This window comes from Pezoporus occidentalis, unplaced genomic scaffold (assembly GCF_034315485.1).
Source record: "Pezoporus occidentalis ecotype Australia unplaced genomic scaffold, CSIRO_AGI_Poc_V1 ctg27, whole genome shotgun sequence".
NCBI lineage: Eukaryota > Metazoa > Chordata > Aves > Psittaciformes > Psittacidae > Pezoporus > Pezoporus occidentalis.
In genome coordinates this window covers 12,611,329-12,630,741 of record NW_026914611.1, presented here as the reverse complement: position 1 = coordinate 12,630,741, position 19,413 = coordinate 12,611,329, and the positions used below count along the sequence as shown (strand labels likewise).

Below are 19,413 nucleotides of genomic sequence, written 5' to 3'. Positions count from 1 at the left end.
GGCACACATTCCCTACAGATATAACTGCTGTGTTGATCATCAAAATGTTATCTACATGCGAAAAAACTATCTGGTTAAAAAGCAAAGAGATCCTCATGACCTCCATGAGTGACAGCATATCGGCCTGGAGAATGGTTTGATACCAAAAAGTATCCTAGCAAATTCTAATCTTTGATAAAGATCAACATCCACCTGGACCAAGATTTTTGCTGGTGAAATACGAGCGAGTGCTGAAAAAAGTTGGGAAATGGAGATCCAGAGCAGAGAGTTTTAAGTGAAAAGGGAAAAGCAAATTAGGTTTTGAGCCAGTAACAGTTGGTAAGTCAGTCTCAAAAATACAATTTCTGAACATCCAAGTAGTACAGAGTAATGATGTCTACAAACTGAACGATAAAGACAGAAGAGGAAGAAAGAAGCCTTGGTGGTTTGATGGGTAAAGATGATACCCTTTTGATTTCTTACCCCAAACTCTGTATCCATATAAATTGTTTTTATAAAAGAACAAACTAGGGGTTTTTCTCCTTGTTTTTCCAAGGCTGATGTAGCCAGCCTTCCAGGGTTTCTGGTAAGTCACAGGTTTGTAACTCTTTGACTGAGTAAACTGATTAGATCCAAGGGGCCAAAACTGATAATTATGTCTTCAAACAACTATGTGATGAAGCACAATCATGAAGTTTTATTATCTCAGTGCAAAAGCTCTGACTGAATTTATATAAATGTTCTGCAACTGTCATGTGAATAGTGGTTCTGTAGTTAATTTATTATTAAATATGTAACTACAATTTCAAAACCTAAATTCAATTGCTGAATTGAAATAAAGAGGAAATGTAATTTTGCATCAAGGAACAAGTTCAATGCAGCTTTAAACGTGAGTTGTCTTCAATTTATTTATAATTCAGTAAGTGCATATGAACTATTTAAATACCTTTTGATAGCCAGCTTTTACATATAGGCTTTGATTTCAAGGGAAGTCTGAGTTTTCCTATAACAAGAAAGACTGGAAATATAGTCTGAATAGTAAACAAACCTCAGTGGGATCAAAGCATTAACCATTCTCTGTGTCTCTTTAATTACCACTAACAGTTTGAGCTACTGCAGTCACAGAACCGATCATATAATTACCTGCTTTAGGAGGCACTTCCTGTATTTTACCATGTTTAAAAACACACTTCTGCAAGCAAACACCAAAAGATGTGTCACAGAAAATATGAAGTTAGGAGTAAGACTGCTTTATTATACTCGTAATAAACAACTATCCACAAGTTCCAAAATGCAAAACAATCTCTTAAAAAATGTGAAGTACATTCATTGATGATCTGATAGAGAATAAATAATTTTCAAGTGCTGATGCTCTGCCTTAAGTGTCTGACTGCATAGGTGCAAAAAAATAGGCTTATTTCCTACAAAGTAAACCCTAACTTTACAGAAAATCAGACAAGCTGTTGTCATTCTTGTATCTTTAAAAACTTGGTTGAATTAAAAAGTAAATGTAGCTTTACTTGGATAACACATAACATGGTAGACTATTGTATCAGGTATGTAAAAGAGTGCCAGTTTAGGTTTAATCTCCATTTTAACATGCTCAGCATACCCAATGCACTTTTCTTTTTTAGTTGCAGATCAATAATATAGAAATAGGAAAAAAAGAGTTCAGTTTTGTCTTATTTAAAGGTGTGCTGCTTTTTTTTTACAGGTTATTCACAAAATACAAGCAGTCTGATGCTTGGACCTAAGGATGCTATGGCTAAACTTACAGACATTGCTTTTTGAAAGTGTTATCGTTGCTGTGATACTTTACACAAAATGTAATTCTTGTTCCAAGAAGTAAAGTTAATTTATAAATTATAACAATTATGTAACTGCTTTCAAAATCTTTATCCTAATATTTCAGTATATATAGGACTCTTGTCTAGTGAAACCTAGCACTACCACAGAGTAATTATTTACTGCAAAATTTATTCTATGATTAATTGAGAAAAAGTATTTGTCCTTTCCAACTCTAACTGTTCTATGATTCTATGATTCTTGAATGTGACTATTAATTAAACAGACTAATTAAGTTCTTGTAGAAAAAAAATATATGTAAGAAACAAATTGAATACTCTGGTTATGTTACTGTCCTATATAGCAATGCAGACAGCACTGACAATTTCCAAAAAGACAGTTGCATCTTTTGGAAATGATGGAATTCCTAACTGTTCAAAAATTCATAATCAGATCAGTCTGAGAAACTCAATAAAGTTCCAAAGGCAGAAAGGCCCTGGATGTATAGTCAGACATATCAAGCAATCTGATTGATGCATGGCAGGGAAAGATTGTTCTCGTCTCTGGGATATGCTGAAAAGAGCACTTCAGATGAAGCACCTCAGATGAGGTAGGGTAAAGAAGTACACTCTGCACAATTCTGTTTGAAGCTGTTCCTGTACAGCTGTTTGACCTGTATTAGTTTGACAATCAATATTGTCAATATTGTAGGCGTATCAATTATTTGTTATTTAATGTGTATGTTTGTGTGGGCAGTAATATTGCTAGTATGTGCTCACAGACTGAGCAATAATTTCAAGGTCCTTTCAAGTTTTATGGAAATGTCTGGTTTGATCAGTTACTTCCCAAAAAGGAAGAATTCAAATATCTTTATAATTCAAACATCAGTAATTACTTTTTAATGCCATTTCTTTACACAACCATGCTCAATGTCATACTTCTGTTAAATGATTTTATGATGCTGCTTCCTGTTAGATAATGCATATCCCTTCAACAACTTTAATTATACAAAATGGCCAGTGTTCTGAGGGCCTCAGGCTCTCTCAAAGATGTGGATTTCTTAGCTTAGACTAACCTATTGGCTGTTCCTTTGTGCTACCAGCTTCTGCCCGTCTTTTGATGCCTGATGGTTGTTTTTTCTTGTATTTACCCTGCAGGGCTCTATGAAAACTATCCAACCAATGCAGAACCAGAATGCTGTGATGTCAGATGGGGACTATTATCAGATCATCAATCCAAAGGGACTATAAAAACAAGTGGCTCAACAATTTGTCACAGGACATCACTCACAGTTTCATCAGCATCGAGACTGTGTAACAGCAGACTTAAACTGTGTGTTCTTGTATTAATGCTCTTACATACAGTACTTACAGTCTCAGCAGCACAGAACTCAACAGGACTGGGCATAACAACTTTAGAAGATAATTCAACCAATGAAGAATAAAAGAAAGGATTCAACTTATATGATAGAAACACAACAGGCCCAAATGGCTTCAGTCAAAAATAGCAAGGACTGAGTACTTTACCCTCAGATCTCTTCTTGATTGACCTTTTGGGTAAAATGAAAAGAATGGGCCACTACCCAAATAACAAGGACACATGAACACAGCTTTTTATTGACTAAAAGGCTGTTTTGTGACTTAAATTTCTCACACCATTTTATACACTGTGTTTTAATGTTTGGAGTTTCTTTTTTTGTTTGTTTTTTGCACTTGTTAATACAGGATTTTATTTTTTGGGACAGTTTCTCAAAGCTAAATTAAGTCTTTTCTCCGTCAATATATTTCTAGTCATTGTGTCTGTTCATCTGATAGTTCTGTCTTTTATGTCCTGTCAGTTTCTATTAGAGGAATGACTGCTATGATTCCATGACATAGCAAAAAAACAAAAAAAAACCCAAACAAAAAAAAAAAACAAAAAACAAAAAAAAACCAAAAAAACCTGCAAACAAGAAAAAAAAAACACAAAAAGAACAACAAAATTTAACAAAAAATAAAAAAGAAGAAAAAAAACGAAAAAAAAAACCAACCACAAAAAAAACCAAAACAACCTAACTGTCCTCTTACCCATGGGAGCCATTCATCTCCTTTCCCTTTCCCTTCTCCAGTCACAGACAACATACATTTGCTTCTGTCTGTGTAATCACAATGAATGGGTACACAATTCCAGTGTGCCTCTGCCACTTGCACAAACCAGTTGACTGAGCAAACCCAAAACGAGCATGAAGGAGGTTCCTTTTAGCTGAACAAACAAGTGCTCTCCTTACAAGGTGGGATTGGACAGTTAAAAAATGTAAAGAAATATATAACAAACTGTTGCTCCAATACCCGTTTTGAAGAAGTCCAGTCCTTTCTCACTGGTCAGTTGAACAGGAGCAGCCTTTTTTAGATATGCTATGTAAAACCAGTTATGCTCAGCAAGTTGAGTAGTTGGGAAGCCTTCATATTGGAGGTGAAGGATTGGCATTCATTGTGAATTACGTTTTGAGTTCTCCTGCTGTCATATAACCAGCAGCTTTCATGAAGAATGGGAGTAAAAAGCTTCCAAAATCCAAGTCTTTTTGTCTCAAAAAATTACACTAGAAGCCTTTGAGCATCTACAATACAAAGAATCTTTTCGGTTTTGAGTTCATTGTTTTTCTAGTATCTACGTGTTGTGGAAAGTTAATCTAGCTATTAAGGGTGCACAAGAATGTGTTAGCACAGATAAAGAAACTTTTTTTTTTAAATATATTGACAACCATTTTCATAAATGTGCAATAAAACTAGTAAGGATATTCCAGGATATGAGTAGTCAAGACAAAAGATTGTAATATGATTGCTGATTTTTCATTGTTTGGGGTGATTTTTAATTTGTTTACTTTTGTGGGAACATTTCACCTGCTGAGTGTATGAGAATTTGCTTTTTAAAAAGGCTTTTTAGAGTTTACAGTAGAATCAATGGAAGGAAAAGTTAATAAGGGCTGTTTTTAAAAACTTTACATTCCTTCCTATTCTCTAACTACACTTGGGAAGTGCACTTTAGAGATGTTCGCTGTGTAGCTGGGAGATGAAGGAAAACTATAGAAAATGTTCTCTTAGGAAATAAAATATAGTTACCTACTTTCTAGATATGAAATACCCCTTGATAAATACTAATGTTGTAAGAACAATTAATCACTGGTGCATAATGCTTTTTTGTATACACTTTATGGTCTGTTAAATTCTGGAGAAAAAAAAAAAAGATGACCATGCTGCTTAAGCGGTTCAAGATGCACATGTTAAGCTGCAAAAAGCTCAAATATTTTGCAAAAGTATTTGTTTTGATAGTGTTTTACTACAGCCTGGACTGAGGAGCCTAAAATGACCTGTGCAAACATGGCAACAAAAAGCACCAGCTAATGCAAAATTCTTCAGCACTGGTTTGTTTCTATAATTCCTCCCTTCCCTTCCTTGCACATGCTATATTTTGTTCAATAAAACATGGTGCTTTTTATTTTATTTTCTGTTAGAGGCACATGTATTAATTATATTAAATTGATGCAGAATTGGGGAAAATGTAGAAATGCAAATGAAAAAGCCTTAACTAATGGTAGAATGTAGACTTTTGAAAGGACAGAGATGTTATTAAAAAGTGATGGAGCAATAACTGGGCAGTGCTCTGGTAGTGTACAACAGCTGATGAGTCACACTACTGGGAAAGCTCTTAACTAGGTGAGCTCTTGTTCAACTGACCTCTTAATTCTAGTAAGTGTACATGGTCAGTAAACAGTTTGTTATAACTTTTATCTACCTCTGCTGTGCAAAGGCCATCCGACATCCATTTTTGTGATGTTTCTCATCTTTTTGTTCACACCGTTACTCACTGTCATCTATTTTTACACTGTACCAATAGAGTAGCAAGTCTGGTTCATCCCGATTGAAATGGCACAGGAAGAAGAGTTATTATTTCTGTTTTGCCTCATGGTGAATTATAGAGAGTTACCCTTAAGACATTTTCTTTCTTCTCTCCTGCTCTTTTTCATCCTTCATCCCTTATTTTTCTAGTAAAATGTTTTTGAGTCGTGTCAGTGAAAAATATGACTCCTCCACTGCTAGGCTACATTCAGTCGCATGTCATACAATATGAGAGACATAAGGAAAAACAGTGACAACATCATCACATGCAAGAGTAGCCAATTAAACTGAGGCAAAATGAAGCAGAAAACAATTACAGACTTTTAATTATTACACAAGATGTAATAAACTCCTCTCCCTCTCCCCACCTTGGAGTTAGTGCCTGCAGTTCAACGGTCTGTGAATTTTCTCTGTCATCTTTTTGAGGTCTATCTCTTTAATTTTTTGAAACAGAGACTCATGTTGCAGAGGTGACTACTGCTGGAGAGTTTGTTGCCATTTTCACTCCAGCAGTGTGGTATGCAGTTGCTCTTGGTGGCAACTGGGACATCAGGAGTAGAAGAGGACTATTTGTGAAGTTAAGCAACATGTAATCATGTATGATGCAAAATTCCATTCCATCCATTCCTCATTCGTAATAGTTTTCCTGGCATAAACCTAAGCATGCTTGATATTGTGCACATATTACTTTTTTTTCCAGAATAAATTTGCATCTTGCCACTTTCAACTTCCATCTTGTTCCATTTCTCCTTGTACTCTATGCCTAATACATACATGATAAAGAACTGGCTTAACAAAGGAGTAATACTAAAATATTTCTGCCAATGACTGATGAGAAGAAAAAGGAAAAATAGAATATTTATTTTATGATCATATGGAAGAGAGAAATTTCCCATGTCTTTCATGTCTTATTTTCTGCAATAGGGAAAATCCAGATTTTGTGCAATATGTTAATACTGCTAAGCCAAATGTCATATAACATAACCAGAGCTATATGTTATACCTTATTGCGTTTGCATTCGGTAATACATTATATTGATGCTTTTCTTTCATTAAAGAGACAGTATCTTTTTTTTTGAAAATATAGCAGGTGAAGGCTGTCCTTCTGCATGTCATAATTTAAAGACAAAACCCAACAAAACTTTAGAATGAAGTTATAGTTCTATAAATGGTGAAACCAAGCCATCAGCTGCCAAAGAATCTGTGGAATGATAGATACAAACCGAACATAGACTGTCAAGAAATTCTTTCTCAAGGTTTAAAAATAATGTTATTCTAAGTGATTAGAGAGGAAAGAATAAGAGCTGTATTTCAAAAGCAGAGATGTCAGGTTTCATTTGGTACACGATGTGGCACTCTGCTTATATAGTTACACTCTTCTATTAAAAAGTGAGGGACAAGGACATTGTCTTCTGCTCTCTCTGTATTTGCCATGATAATGGATATCCTTTTTGTAAATGTTGCCTCTCTGCACAGAAGATACCTGCTTATGGTGAGAGCTGAAGACAGCTTATGTATATGCGCACAAATTGACACAGTGAAACCTGTCAAGTGACTATCCAAAGCACAAGCAAAACTCACTTGCGGGATAGAGGTAGCTTTAAGGAAAGAAACAAATTTGTCTTAGGAAATTTCAGGATTTTTCCTTATTTCAGCTTTCACTGTATTGTTGGTGCCATCACCCTGTGATGAGCCCTGCACAGGCAGGCTTCGAGCTGGGCTCAGGTGCATGCTGACTTCAGTGGGCCTTGATACAGGTACAGGCATGCACCCACAACAAATTCACTGTAGCACATAGGTATCAGTTTGTTGTCCCATAGTCTTTACTCAGGAATTGCTCATGGGCAGAGTGCATCAACAGAGGATCACTGGGTTCAGCCCTAGCCAACTGAGTCTTAACAAGAGACTGGCAATGGCATATTAACGGTGAACAGTTCTGTTTTATTGTTATTGTCTACCATTATATTAGTTCGGGGAAGGAGTGGTTTCAAACTTTAGATAAGAAAACAGTGGACAAATTAACAGAAACCTTGTCGTTGCAGAGATGAGATTCAATAGCCTTTCTGAGGTAAAAAGAAGCTCTGCTGTCTGTCAGCAGCTGGCTGGAAAAAAAAAAATTATTTCAGAAAAGCCTGGGAAAATAATATGTTCAGTTCTGAATCATAGAATCATAGAATAGTTAGGGTTGGAAAGGACCTTAAGTTCACCTAGTTCCAACCCCCTTACCGTGGGCAGGGACACCTTACGCTAAATCATATCACCGAAGGCCTCGTCCAACCTGGCCTTGAACACTGCCAGGGATGGAGCATTCACAACCTCCCTGGGCAACCCATTCCAGTTCCTCACCACCCTAACAGGAAAGAATTTCCTTCTTATATCCAACCTAAATTTCCCCTGTTTAAGTTTTAACGCATTACCCCTTGTCCTGTCACTACAGTCTCTAATGAAGAGTCCCTCCCCAGCATCCCTATAGGGCCCCTTCAGATACTGGAAGGCTGCTATGAGGTCTCCACGCAGCCTTCTCTTCTCCAGGCTGAACAGCCCCAACTTCCTCAGCCTGTCTTCATACGGGAGGTGCTCCAGTGCCCTGATCATCCTCGTGGCCCTCCTCTGGACTTGTTCCAACAGTTCCATGTCCTTTTTATGTTGAGGACACCAGAACTGCACACAATACTCCAAGTGAGGTCTCACAAGAGCAGAGTAGAGGGGCAGGATCACCTCCTTTGACCTGCTGGTCACACTCCTTTTGATGCAGCCGAGGATACGGTTGGCTTTCTGGGCTGCAAGCACACACTGCCGGCTCATGTTCATTTTCTCATCAGCCAACACCCCCAAGTCCTTCTCCACAGGGCTGCTCTGAATCTCTTCCCTGCCCAACCTGTAGCTGTGCCTGGGATTGCTCCAACCCAGGTGTAGGACCTTGCACTTGGCATGGTTAAACTTCATGAGGTTGGCATCAGCCCACCTCACAAGCGTGTCAAGGTCCCTCTGGATGGCATTCCTTCCCTCCAGCGTATCAACCGAACCATACAGCTTGGTGTCATCAGCAAACTTGCTGAGGGCGCACTCAATCCCACTGTATAGTCCTCATTAAAACTAGATTTTTGGATGCAAAGGGGACTGAAACTCATACCATCTCAGTTGAGGGATTTAATTTGTCAACATGTTTTGCCACAACTCTGAGCAAGTCAGTTTACTGAACACCTGTAAGTTTTCCAGTATTTTCCAGCATTTTTTAAATGTTAACAAACTTGATCTGTCCCTGAAGGGAGAATAAGAGAGAGGGAACTACTGTGAGTGGCGAAACTAAAACAAAAAACAAAATAGATCTGGGCCAAAATCCATCTGAGAAACAAGCTATACTTCTTCAAAATATATCAGAGATGCAAAAAAAAAAAATAGAAAAAAAAAGTAGATGTAGATGGAAATAGTTCTTTTTTAAAAAAGTGACACATATATATGTTGTCCACAGTTATTATGAATACAGCATACTGTAGAGTAAAAACACCAAAGGATGACACCTATAAAATAAATAGGGCAAAATTATTTTATTTATATTTCTTACTATGGAATGTGGATTCCCAGGTAGAATTTCAGCACCAGAAATATATTTTGTAATATGAAAATTAACAAATTTGGGAGAAATGAGTAATTTGGTTATTCATTCCGCCATCCAGTCTCCTATAAGCTTAGTTATGATCCTTCTGAATTTTTCATTCAAATCCTTGATTCCCACAGTAAGTTCCCAGCACAGACCCCCTTCCGGCAGTTCCAGCATCAGTAGTACAGGAGGTCTCAGCCGTGGGTCCTAAGGGCCTCTGTTCAAAGTGCAGACTAAGCTCCAGCACTTCAGTCCAATCTCTAGTCTCTCATTCTCCTAACGCTACATTTGTCTCTTGGATATACAAAGTGACTCAATTTCCTCTTGAGAGGGGACTGCGCTTGCCCTGCTTATGCCTTCAGTCTCAGTCAGGCCCCACTGCGAAGGTCAGAACAAACACTAGTGTGTTTTAAATGCAGTAGATGCCCTGAACTCTCCAAACTAAGGCAGGATTAAAATGCTTTCTAACCAGCCCTCCAAGTAAGGCTGAAGATTTTACCAGCTGTATATATCTTCATTTATCACGTACATGAAGGACTATCTCAGCAGAAGGAGTGAGAGGTTTGACAGCAAATCGCTGTCAAACTCTCCCTGCAGCAGTTCAGACATTACCCTTCCATCCACACCCCTGTATGATATTGCCAGAATGTATTGTCTCAGAGTATGATAAGCAGAAAAGAGGATGTGATGTCCACTGCAGTGCAAAATAAGCGGCATCTGAGGGAAGACTATACTGCCAGCCAGGACATCCATAAAGCAGACACACATACCTTTCCATCGAGTCTCTAGCAGTGGGAGGATTAAAGAAGGGAGGTAGCATCTGTCAGAGGGATAAAAAAGCAGGCAGCAGAGGAAAATAATGTCTTCATACACCACTGCAAGATTTGTTTTAATGTATCGTTAGTCAGGACAGCACTGAGCATTGCAGCGCCAAACCCTGATGTGTCTTACAAATGGTAAATACAGACCTCTCAATTAAGCTGGATGAAGTGTAATACACAATAGCAGTTGGTGATCAAGAAAGAGAACGTAATGAGGCAGATGCTACATAAACCAGTGGTCTACACTGAACAGGACAGTCTTTAGCTCTGCCCTCTCAGAATAGTTCTCTGAGCATAGAATCCACCTATCTCCACCTGGGATTCATATTTTTTAAGTTTTTGCTAGTTTTAGACTCCTACATTGCCTTTTTTTCATGAAATATAGATGGAGGATGAAGTGGTAATCCCATACCAGGTAGAATGCAGTGACTAGGTTTCCTGTGAATGCACATCTGTCCTCTCCCTGATCATCAGGCTACCCTTTACTGAATGAGAAAGAAAAGAAGAAGTAACTTTATTTCTTTTCTGGTGTTGCTCCAGTGGACACGAATGGACTATTAATTGGCCTAGTAAGAATATGCAAGGTCTGGTTACTGCACACATGTGGGAGAGAGAGGCTCTTTTCCTTCTCTGAGGAATGCTGACAGATTACATACTAAGCAGTCAATAATTTGGTAGCATTACCTAATTTTGATGGCATTTATTGTAATTTGCACAGGGAATACAGGATTTCAACCAAGTGAGCTCAGTTCTAATTATTGTATTTGATGGGGAAGAGCACCTAGCACTTTACAGGACCAAGTTCCTATGTGGTAGTGGTACTTAACTATTTATCAGCTACTAATGAGCTTTCTAGGAAAACTCTGAAAAGAAAGCAGAGCAGCAACTTGAGTTGGAAGATATCAGACCTGTGACCAGTGGGAAAAATAGTCACTAGCTTTTGTTGGTTTTGAAGGCCACTAAACATGAATGAGAATTTTTTTTTCTTTCTCCCATTCCTTCCTTCCCTCCACCTTTCCACCTTTCCACCTTTCCACCTTTCCCTTTCTCTGAGTGAGTCACCAGTCTGACCCAGGACATATTTTTGCCTTATTAAGCCTCTTAAAAATTAAATGCATTTGATAAGATGTAAAGCTCTCCTATTTTATATTTGCTACACGTGCAGGAAACAAAAAAGAAAAAGAAAAGGAAACAAAATAAAAGGATTTATTTTTTCATTCACAGAGGGATATTCTCCTATCAGTTTCCTACCTATCACTAGTTCACAGGTCCACTGAATTCAATGGGACTCATGCTTTTCATTTTGGTGGTACTAGGATTAACGGCATGGATCAACACCTGTCAGTTGCAGCGCAAGTCCTTCCACTGAGTTCAGGAAGGATTTGGAAAGCCCAAGGTCCCTTTCAGCATGAATAAACTCACAAGGCTAAGATAAATAAGCATGTGAACATCTGAATGAAATGTTCCAAAAGTTTGTCCAAGTAGTAGGTCAAATAATTAGCTGCAGCTCTATGCAAAAGCCATGTTGAACCAAAGCTTTGAGCTTTGATTTGATAGTCCTTTGTTTTTCTGAAATCTAACAAGTTTCATTCAGGGTTTGAATATGCAAAAAATTACACAGGATTATAAATACAAGAAAAAATATTTAAAACATCTGACAAAATTTTCACTCCTACAAGTGAAAATTGAGTTAAGAGTTCTGTTAATTGCATTTTTTATTATCAACCCCTAATGACAACTTATGTAGTTCTGAAGCTGCTTGGTTTCTTTTGTTTGTTTTCCTTTCTTCCGTTCAAAACCAGATTTTTGGCCTCTTAGAGACTCATATTGAACTATGCAGCTACAAATTACATGCTTATGTTAACAGATTTGCAATTAAAACTATACTAGTCTTCTGTTTTTCCAAATTGTATGAACAGAAAGCTTATGTTAGAAACAAATTTAATTAACTGTGTTTAATCTTGTTTCCTTTTTCTTTTCCTTCTTTCTTCAGAGTTAAGGACTGGATTTTATTTGAAATGGGCTAAACTGGCATCAGTGTTTTTTAACTATATGGAATGTCCTATGATTCTTAGCATTGAAAAGAGGGCTACATGGTCCTGTCAGAAAAAAAAAAAACACAAAAAAACAAACAAACAAAAACCACAACTGTAAATTGTAATAATATATTAAATATTGTATTATTATAGCAACTTTAGCTAAGCAACTAATACTATCTTTAATTTTTTACAGAGAACTTTGATGAAATAATTTATTACAATGACTCACAGAAAAACTTGTTTTCAAAATGACAGGAGAAACTGTTGAAGATTGTGAAAAAAATACTAAAAATAATGCTCTACTAAGAATAAATTTAAAGATGCAAACAGTGAGTCTGACTTTTTGGTACTAGGGATTTATGAATGAAATTAAACCCAAAGCTTTGGGGGGGGGGGGGGCAATTATTTTTTTTTAATTAAACATTTCTTTTAAAATTTAAACTTTTTTTTTTTTCCTCAAGAGAAAAACAAATAACAAAAAAGAAAATAATGTGTTCTGACCTAGACTGCAGCTACCTATTTAAAAGAATGCTTCTGAAAAAAATATAAAGATCAAGGTAATTACCTCATAGTCAACTGATTTTCCAGACTGTACCATATAACAGCATCAGCACTTTACAAATGTTCATCTAAGATTTCTTATTAAGGGAATAAAAATCAAAAGAAAAGAAAAATAATACCCACAAAAGAAAAGCATTTAATTTTATATCATGTGTATATCAAAATTCAATGGTGTGGAACCTACAAAAATGCATATTTATTTATTACCTATGGGATATTCAGTAGTTTATAACAAGGATCTGAATTAATAAGTGAGATTAGATATTTGTCTGTCTGGTCATGCAAGCATTTTATTCTCAAAGGGGACTGATAAAAAAAAAAACACAACAGTTCAAAGAGGTAAGTAGATAGACATTTACAATTCAGATTTCAAATGTTTTAGGAACTATTTTGGTTGACAGTATATGATGGTAACACATCTGTGGAAATCAGTGCTCAACATCCTGATCAGATAAGACAAAATACAGTGAAGCTGGCATAAGGTACTGTGGCAAAGGTCAGGCGAAAATAAAAACTCTTTTGTAACAATCATCTGAGCTGTAAATATGGTGAGGAAATAAACCAAAAGTCTCACCATTTCCTAACAGTCCTGTAACCTATCTGATATTTCTACTCACCCCTTCACAGCCACCAGCCTTTTTCACCCAACCACTTACTCACACAGGTAGGCACATGCAACGGGTCAATGAAGTTCACCATGACTTCTATTTCAACATACAGATTTACTACAAACTCCTTTCACATATCAGAATAGTCTAAAGCCAGATTTTCTCAGCCATGAATAGGTTCAGACATTGTGAATGAGAGTAATTTCACTGATTCAGTAGATTAAGCCCAGTGGATCAGCAATGCCAGTTTGTCATTAGTCCACTGGCTTCCAAGGAGGAGACAGAAGGCTTCAATTTTGTTTCAAACCTATGGTCAAATTCTTGCTGACTACAAGAACATCAAGGTTTCACTTTATGTGTGCAACATCATCAGACATAAAGTAAGTGAGAGTTAAGTGTGGTTCCTATTTTAAGAAAACCATTTGGAACACAGAACAAAATATTTTCTCTGGCTGGCTGTTATTCCCATGGGAATGAGAAGAAGGAAACGGAGTATGTGTAAACCAAAGTAAAACTCATCAAGCTTTTGATCTATATGTAACATTATTTCAAGAGCCCTTTTTTTTTCTTTATAACATATTTTCCGTCTTCTAGTTTCAGGTTGAGCTGTTCCACTTTTCTCAATAAAGCTTCACAAGAGTATACTAGTCTATAGACTGAAAGTGATGGACTCTGTTCTTCAAAAGTAAATACATTTACCCGATCAAGCATGCAAAGAGTTTTTCAAGCGTGCGTTCATCATTTCTACTCACTTAGCTTATCCAGTCCTCTTCCATGTCTTCTTCCTAACTATGGCTTCTTGCTTAATATCCCCTGAGCATTTCATAAAATCATAGAATGGTTTGGGTTGGAAGTGACCTCACTAGGTCACATTGCTCAAAGTCATGTCCAACATGACCTTGAACACTTCCAATGATGAGACATCCACTGTTCATGTCCTGATAAGAAGAGACTCAATTCTTCCTGCCATTAAAGATCCATAGAACATGTTTGTTTTTTACAGGGTTTGTATGATCTGTATCCTGATTTCTCATATAGGAGGTAGGGTAGGAAAAAATCCTTAGGCAAATATTTTATGACTTACATTCTCTCCTATGATAGAACTCTTCTCTGAATCTCTGTAGGCTTTTGAGTAGAGGCTTTCCCCCTCCCAGTAAACCAATTAGGGATTCTAAAGAAAACTTAAATTCAGAACAGCATACAGATTTCAGAAACAGCTAAAACTGGAGGTACAGCTGAATGCAGTACAAGGATATGCTGTCAGACAGCAGGAGGAGTACTAAACATAGGCAAAGGCACACAGTCCTGTATGAAATCTGGCAATACAATTTGTCTTTCATTGTGTAGCAATAAAAGGCAAGTGGAAGTCTGTGTCTGGCACATTAACAGTGATGGACAAAATTTCCCAAACAAACCAGAAGCTGATTCAAGAATATAGGTTTTGGCTTTTTATGTTTTTTTTTTGGGGGGGGGGGTGGGGTGTTTTTTTTTTTTGTCATTATAAAAATTATTTACAATTACGAGGGGTTTATTGTTTCAGGGTTTATTGTTTCATTGTGGTTTTTTTTTTAGTTCACTATTTTAAAGGCATCCTCTGCTGCTACTAAAATTACATTTCCAGACTACTCTGGAAAAGCTCTTCTAGTACTCTAGTAAGAATTGGGTGAAGTCAGTATGAAGGAATCATAATAAACTTATCTTTGAATGGTCCAAATTATCCAATATGAGAAATATGCCTTTCTTGTCAATATTAACTTTATTATACATACCGTTATACAGGGAACAATCAGGGTCAACTTCAAATCAAATAGGTCTTCTTTTATATTACTTAGCAGAGCACTGTGTATTCCTATTTTATAAAAATATTATGTAATTATATGTTTTCTTCAAGGTCATTTATGATTGTGATTGCATTATAGAAATTCAAGGCTTGACAGAGTTGTAAAAATCAGCCTTGCGAAACAACAGAATGTGTTCTAAGAACTGCCTCAAAACTCCAAAGGTTAAATGATACATTGAAGCCATGTCACCGTCAGTTTAGCCTCGTGTGACTTAAGAAAACTCAAAGTTCATCTCATGTTTTAGGGAAATGTAAAATAAAGGGCATTGTGGCTGCTAATCCCTAACCCAGTTGCACACTTACTCCCACCAATTTTGACAGAACGCAATAGTATCAGTTACTCTGACTTGTCTGCAATAAACCATGCTGAAACTTTTTGCCCTCCTAATCCCAGTATCTGGCTCTTGTCATCAGTAATACTTTGAATTTCTGCTCCTGTGTATAGGTAATTTTAGGTTACTTAGGGGCTGGCAATGTGAGCAAGAAGAATCCTATAGTCAAGAAGTTTCACAGCTGTTCAATGGAGGCTTTACAGATTGCATGAGTTTCATGGGTTTGTGGTAGGGTTTTTTCTGTTTATCACTGCTGCGTGAGGTGTCATGGATGTTGATACTATATTTTCCAGAAGAACAGAATTTGGTGCAAAATTTACCCATAGGAAAGCAGTTATGAATTGTTTCTTCATCTTCAGCCAGAACAGTAACACAAATCTATCCTGCATTTGAACTTACACAGTATTTTGTTTAAAGCAAAGATGGAAATGAAACAAATGTTTCATAGGCCTGAACATTCTCTTTCTTAGTAATGCTTAGCATTTAGAAACTTAACACTGAATTTCTCTGCCAGGTCCTGTACTGTGTGCGATCAAATTAAAAACCTAGAGCTAAACAACCTCCTCTTTGCTAATCTTCTGGTAATCAAAATTCCCTTTAAGTGTTGATATTCTGTCTCATTTATAATTCTGATCTCATTTCACTCCTTAAGAGATGTCCCTGAAGTGTCAAATTTTAAAACTGAATAAATAAATTTCTACCCTAAATAAAAAGCATGAATAAATCCATTATAAGCATAGTGGATTAAACAAGCAAATGAATTTAATGCAAATTGCACTGCCTAGCTGACATCTCCTACCACCTCTACAGCAGATCTAGAGCTCTGAGTCAGGTAAATAGGCTCTATAAAATACGGGGGAAAATTAAGTTCTTCACTGAATATAAACATACTAAGAAAACTGTTTAAGGTAGTCAGAGGAAATATAAACCTTCCATAGTCTCCATATCCATAATAATTCCAAATCTTAAAACAATTTTCTCTCCAGGGTATGTATACCATATGCAACACTGCAGGAAGAATATATGCAAGAATATAAAATGCAATTCCTTTGCTTATGGGAGGTATCCCTGCTTTTCTCCTCCAAATGCCAAAGGATTGAACTGAAATGAGGGAGAGTAGATTTAGCAAGCACTATGATATTACTGAGGAAAAAGTTAATTCCTTTTTCTTTCTCATCTTTCTTCTTGCTCTACTTGCATTACTGCCCACTTTCACACTTTTTTCAATAAAGTGGTTTAAAAGTATTCAGCATGCTGGTGATGGTGGTTCAAGTTCTTCCTGTGGCTGAGATCTGCATTCTTCTGGTAAATGCCTTCCCTTTCAGGCTAGAGGGCATTGTTTGCCTGTTTTCTTGTTCTTTTCCCCCCATGTGTGACATGTTTCCAGTTCCAAATTAATGGTGACAGGAAAAGAGAGCCTGGAAACAAGAATGACATAGTCAAGAGGGCAGATAAATTTGTTTGCTTCATATCCTTTTCCTTCTCCAAGCCTTAGCATCTTGCTGTAATACATTTCACATCATCCATCACATCCACTCACTTCATGACTCATTACGTCCTCTTTCCAAAAGGTGATCCTCCAGGGATGTGCCTGCTAAGGACACCTGGTCCAGAAAAGAGGAAGGCAAAGTCAAATGTTCCATGCACCATGAGGCACAAGATTTCCAAATCCCAAAATTTTACTTTGCATCAAGGAATTTTCTTTATTCAAGAATGTTTGGGGTTTTGGGGTGGTTTTTTTTAATCATGGGGAGAAAAAAATTCTAACTAGTTCTATTTTCAAATGCCATAGTGATCCTAGAATCATGAATTTAATTTTAAAGTACCATTAGCTTGTTATTTGAAATAGTTGAGCATTTGCTGGTGACTTCATAATGAAATTTGCTTTACTTTTTCATTACAGTAATTCTTAACATTAAATGATACTAAGTTCATCATAAACCAGAAGGGAGTTTTGTAACCCATCATTTTAAATCTTGAGAACATATGCTCTTTGCCTGTTCTGATTGTTATTTCCATGCTATTTTCTCATTCTCCTAGAATCTAATTGTAAATGTAGGACAAACAACAAATGCAGGAAATGAACTTAGCAGGGGGTTTGTTGTTGGTTTTGACTGTTTGTAAACAGTGCTACTGTTTGTAAGTGTCATTCCAAACAAATTCCAACTGTTAAGAAAAATCTGTCCTTGTATGCTGATGGAAGATAGTTCAGAGAGCCCCTCATGAGTGCCGTATTTACCAAATCTCAGCTCATGGGTTTAATGCATCATTTTCTCTTTTAACGTCTAAATAGTCATTTAAAAAATGAAACGTAAGGCAAAGAATGAATTAAAATTTTGCATACATTTCTCTGAATAATTTCAGATGGCTTTTCTACAGGATGCCACCTGAATCTCCAGAAATGCTTTTTCTACTAAAGCTCATTCAGAACTGCTATTTCTTAATAATCCTGGAGATTCCAAAACCTAATTATTTTCTTTTCTAGCCACCAGGTGGCAATCATAAATTTAGCCTGCTCTATCAACTCCTCTGAAGCAGACACAGCAGGCTGAAAATATGCTGAGCATAAAGCAGAAAAAGGTATCTCCATGGTGACTATTATACTATGTTGTTTATCATGGGTGAAACTAGATGAAACCATGTTCATGCTTCTAAATTACATATTTCATCTCATTAAGTCCTGAGCAGCTGACCTTGAAAAAATATGTTCTACTGGAAGACGTACTTTGTTTCATAGTCTGTAGATAGCTTATTACCCATGTGGTATTTTCAGCCTTCTGGACACTTACCATAGTGAGCATTTCTGCAAAACATTTATATGGGTTTTCAAATTGCTTTTCCTAGCCAAGTAAAATATCTAATTTAATAATAATTCAGCCTAAAGTACTTGTTTTTCTTTGTCTTCTATCAAGGCTTTAAGTGAGTCATTACAGGGCTAAGGCAGGCAGAGAAAGAGGTTCTACACTTTCCCTCTTGTGTCACTTGGATTTTAAAGAACTGAGAGCCCTGTAATAGCAGCTCAGTTTTCAACACCATCATAGCACTCTGAAAAGTAAAGATGGAAAGCTCTGGTCCATATATGTGTTTAATTTGAAACATTCTTGTTGAGATACAGCTAAAAAATCAGTAGATCTTATTTTTTTGCCAAAAGTGCTTTAAGATCCTAATCCCCACTGACTCTTAGGAGTGGAAGTGCTTTGGACCAAAAGAAAAACTTAGCTCACTTTTATTTAATTTTTTCTTGCAGTTCTACTGCATCTAGATCTTTTCTATAGATCTTTCAATCTTAGCTCCCATCCTTTTGAACTCACTTGAAACTGTTTTATGCTTAGTTCCATTTCAGCTAAGTGGAAAACAAGACCACAAAACAGAGCTGTAAAGGATATGCTGATTTTGCCTAATCTGATAGAATTATGTATTTTGATTATAGAATCATAGAATCATAGAATCATAGAATCATAGAATCGTTAGGGTTGGAAAGGACCTTAAGGTCACCTAGCTCCAACCTCCCTGCCGTGGGCAGGGACACCTTACGCTAAATCATATCACCCAAGGCCTCGTCCAATTATGCCACATTATTTTTTAAAAGAAATAGCAGAAAGCAAAAAAGATTTTAAAACAACTGGGGAAAAAACCTAGAAATACAATAAGGATATCTGTAAAAGAAAAGTTACATAGTTGGAAATAAGAGAACTTAGAAAGAAGAAACAAAAAAAAGCAGAGTAAGAATTGTTGGAAGCCTCCAATGGGCTTAAAGAACATCAGGTTTATACCATGGAAATAAGAAACTTTGTACTCAGTGTCCTGTTTACTGGTTGAAAGTCACTTTCAGAAACAGCAGTGTTAGCAGGATGTGAAAAAATAGTAATAATAAGACCATCTCACTCTACGTGATGTAGCGCAAAAAAAAAAACCAGAACCTTATAGAATGACACTGTCGGTGAGTTAGCTATTTACTGCTTCCTACTTTAA

General features: G+C 36.6%; 1 protein-coding gene across 1 annotated transcript in view; it reads left to right on the top strand.

Annotated features, from left to right (window-relative positions):
- NALF1 (NALCN channel auxiliary factor 1) overlaps positions 1–7,042 on the top strand; it is a 484,017-nt gene extending 476,975 nt beyond the window's left edge. Inside the window, exon 3 of the mRNA XM_062624729.1 lies at positions 2,922–7,042. Coding sequence (XP_062480713.1) covers positions 2,922–3,208 — 287 coding nt within the window. The 3' untranslated portion in view covers positions 3,209–7,042. The remainder of the gene's footprint in view (positions 1–2,921) is intronic.
- Positions 7,043–19,413: the final 12,371 nt, after the last annotated feature.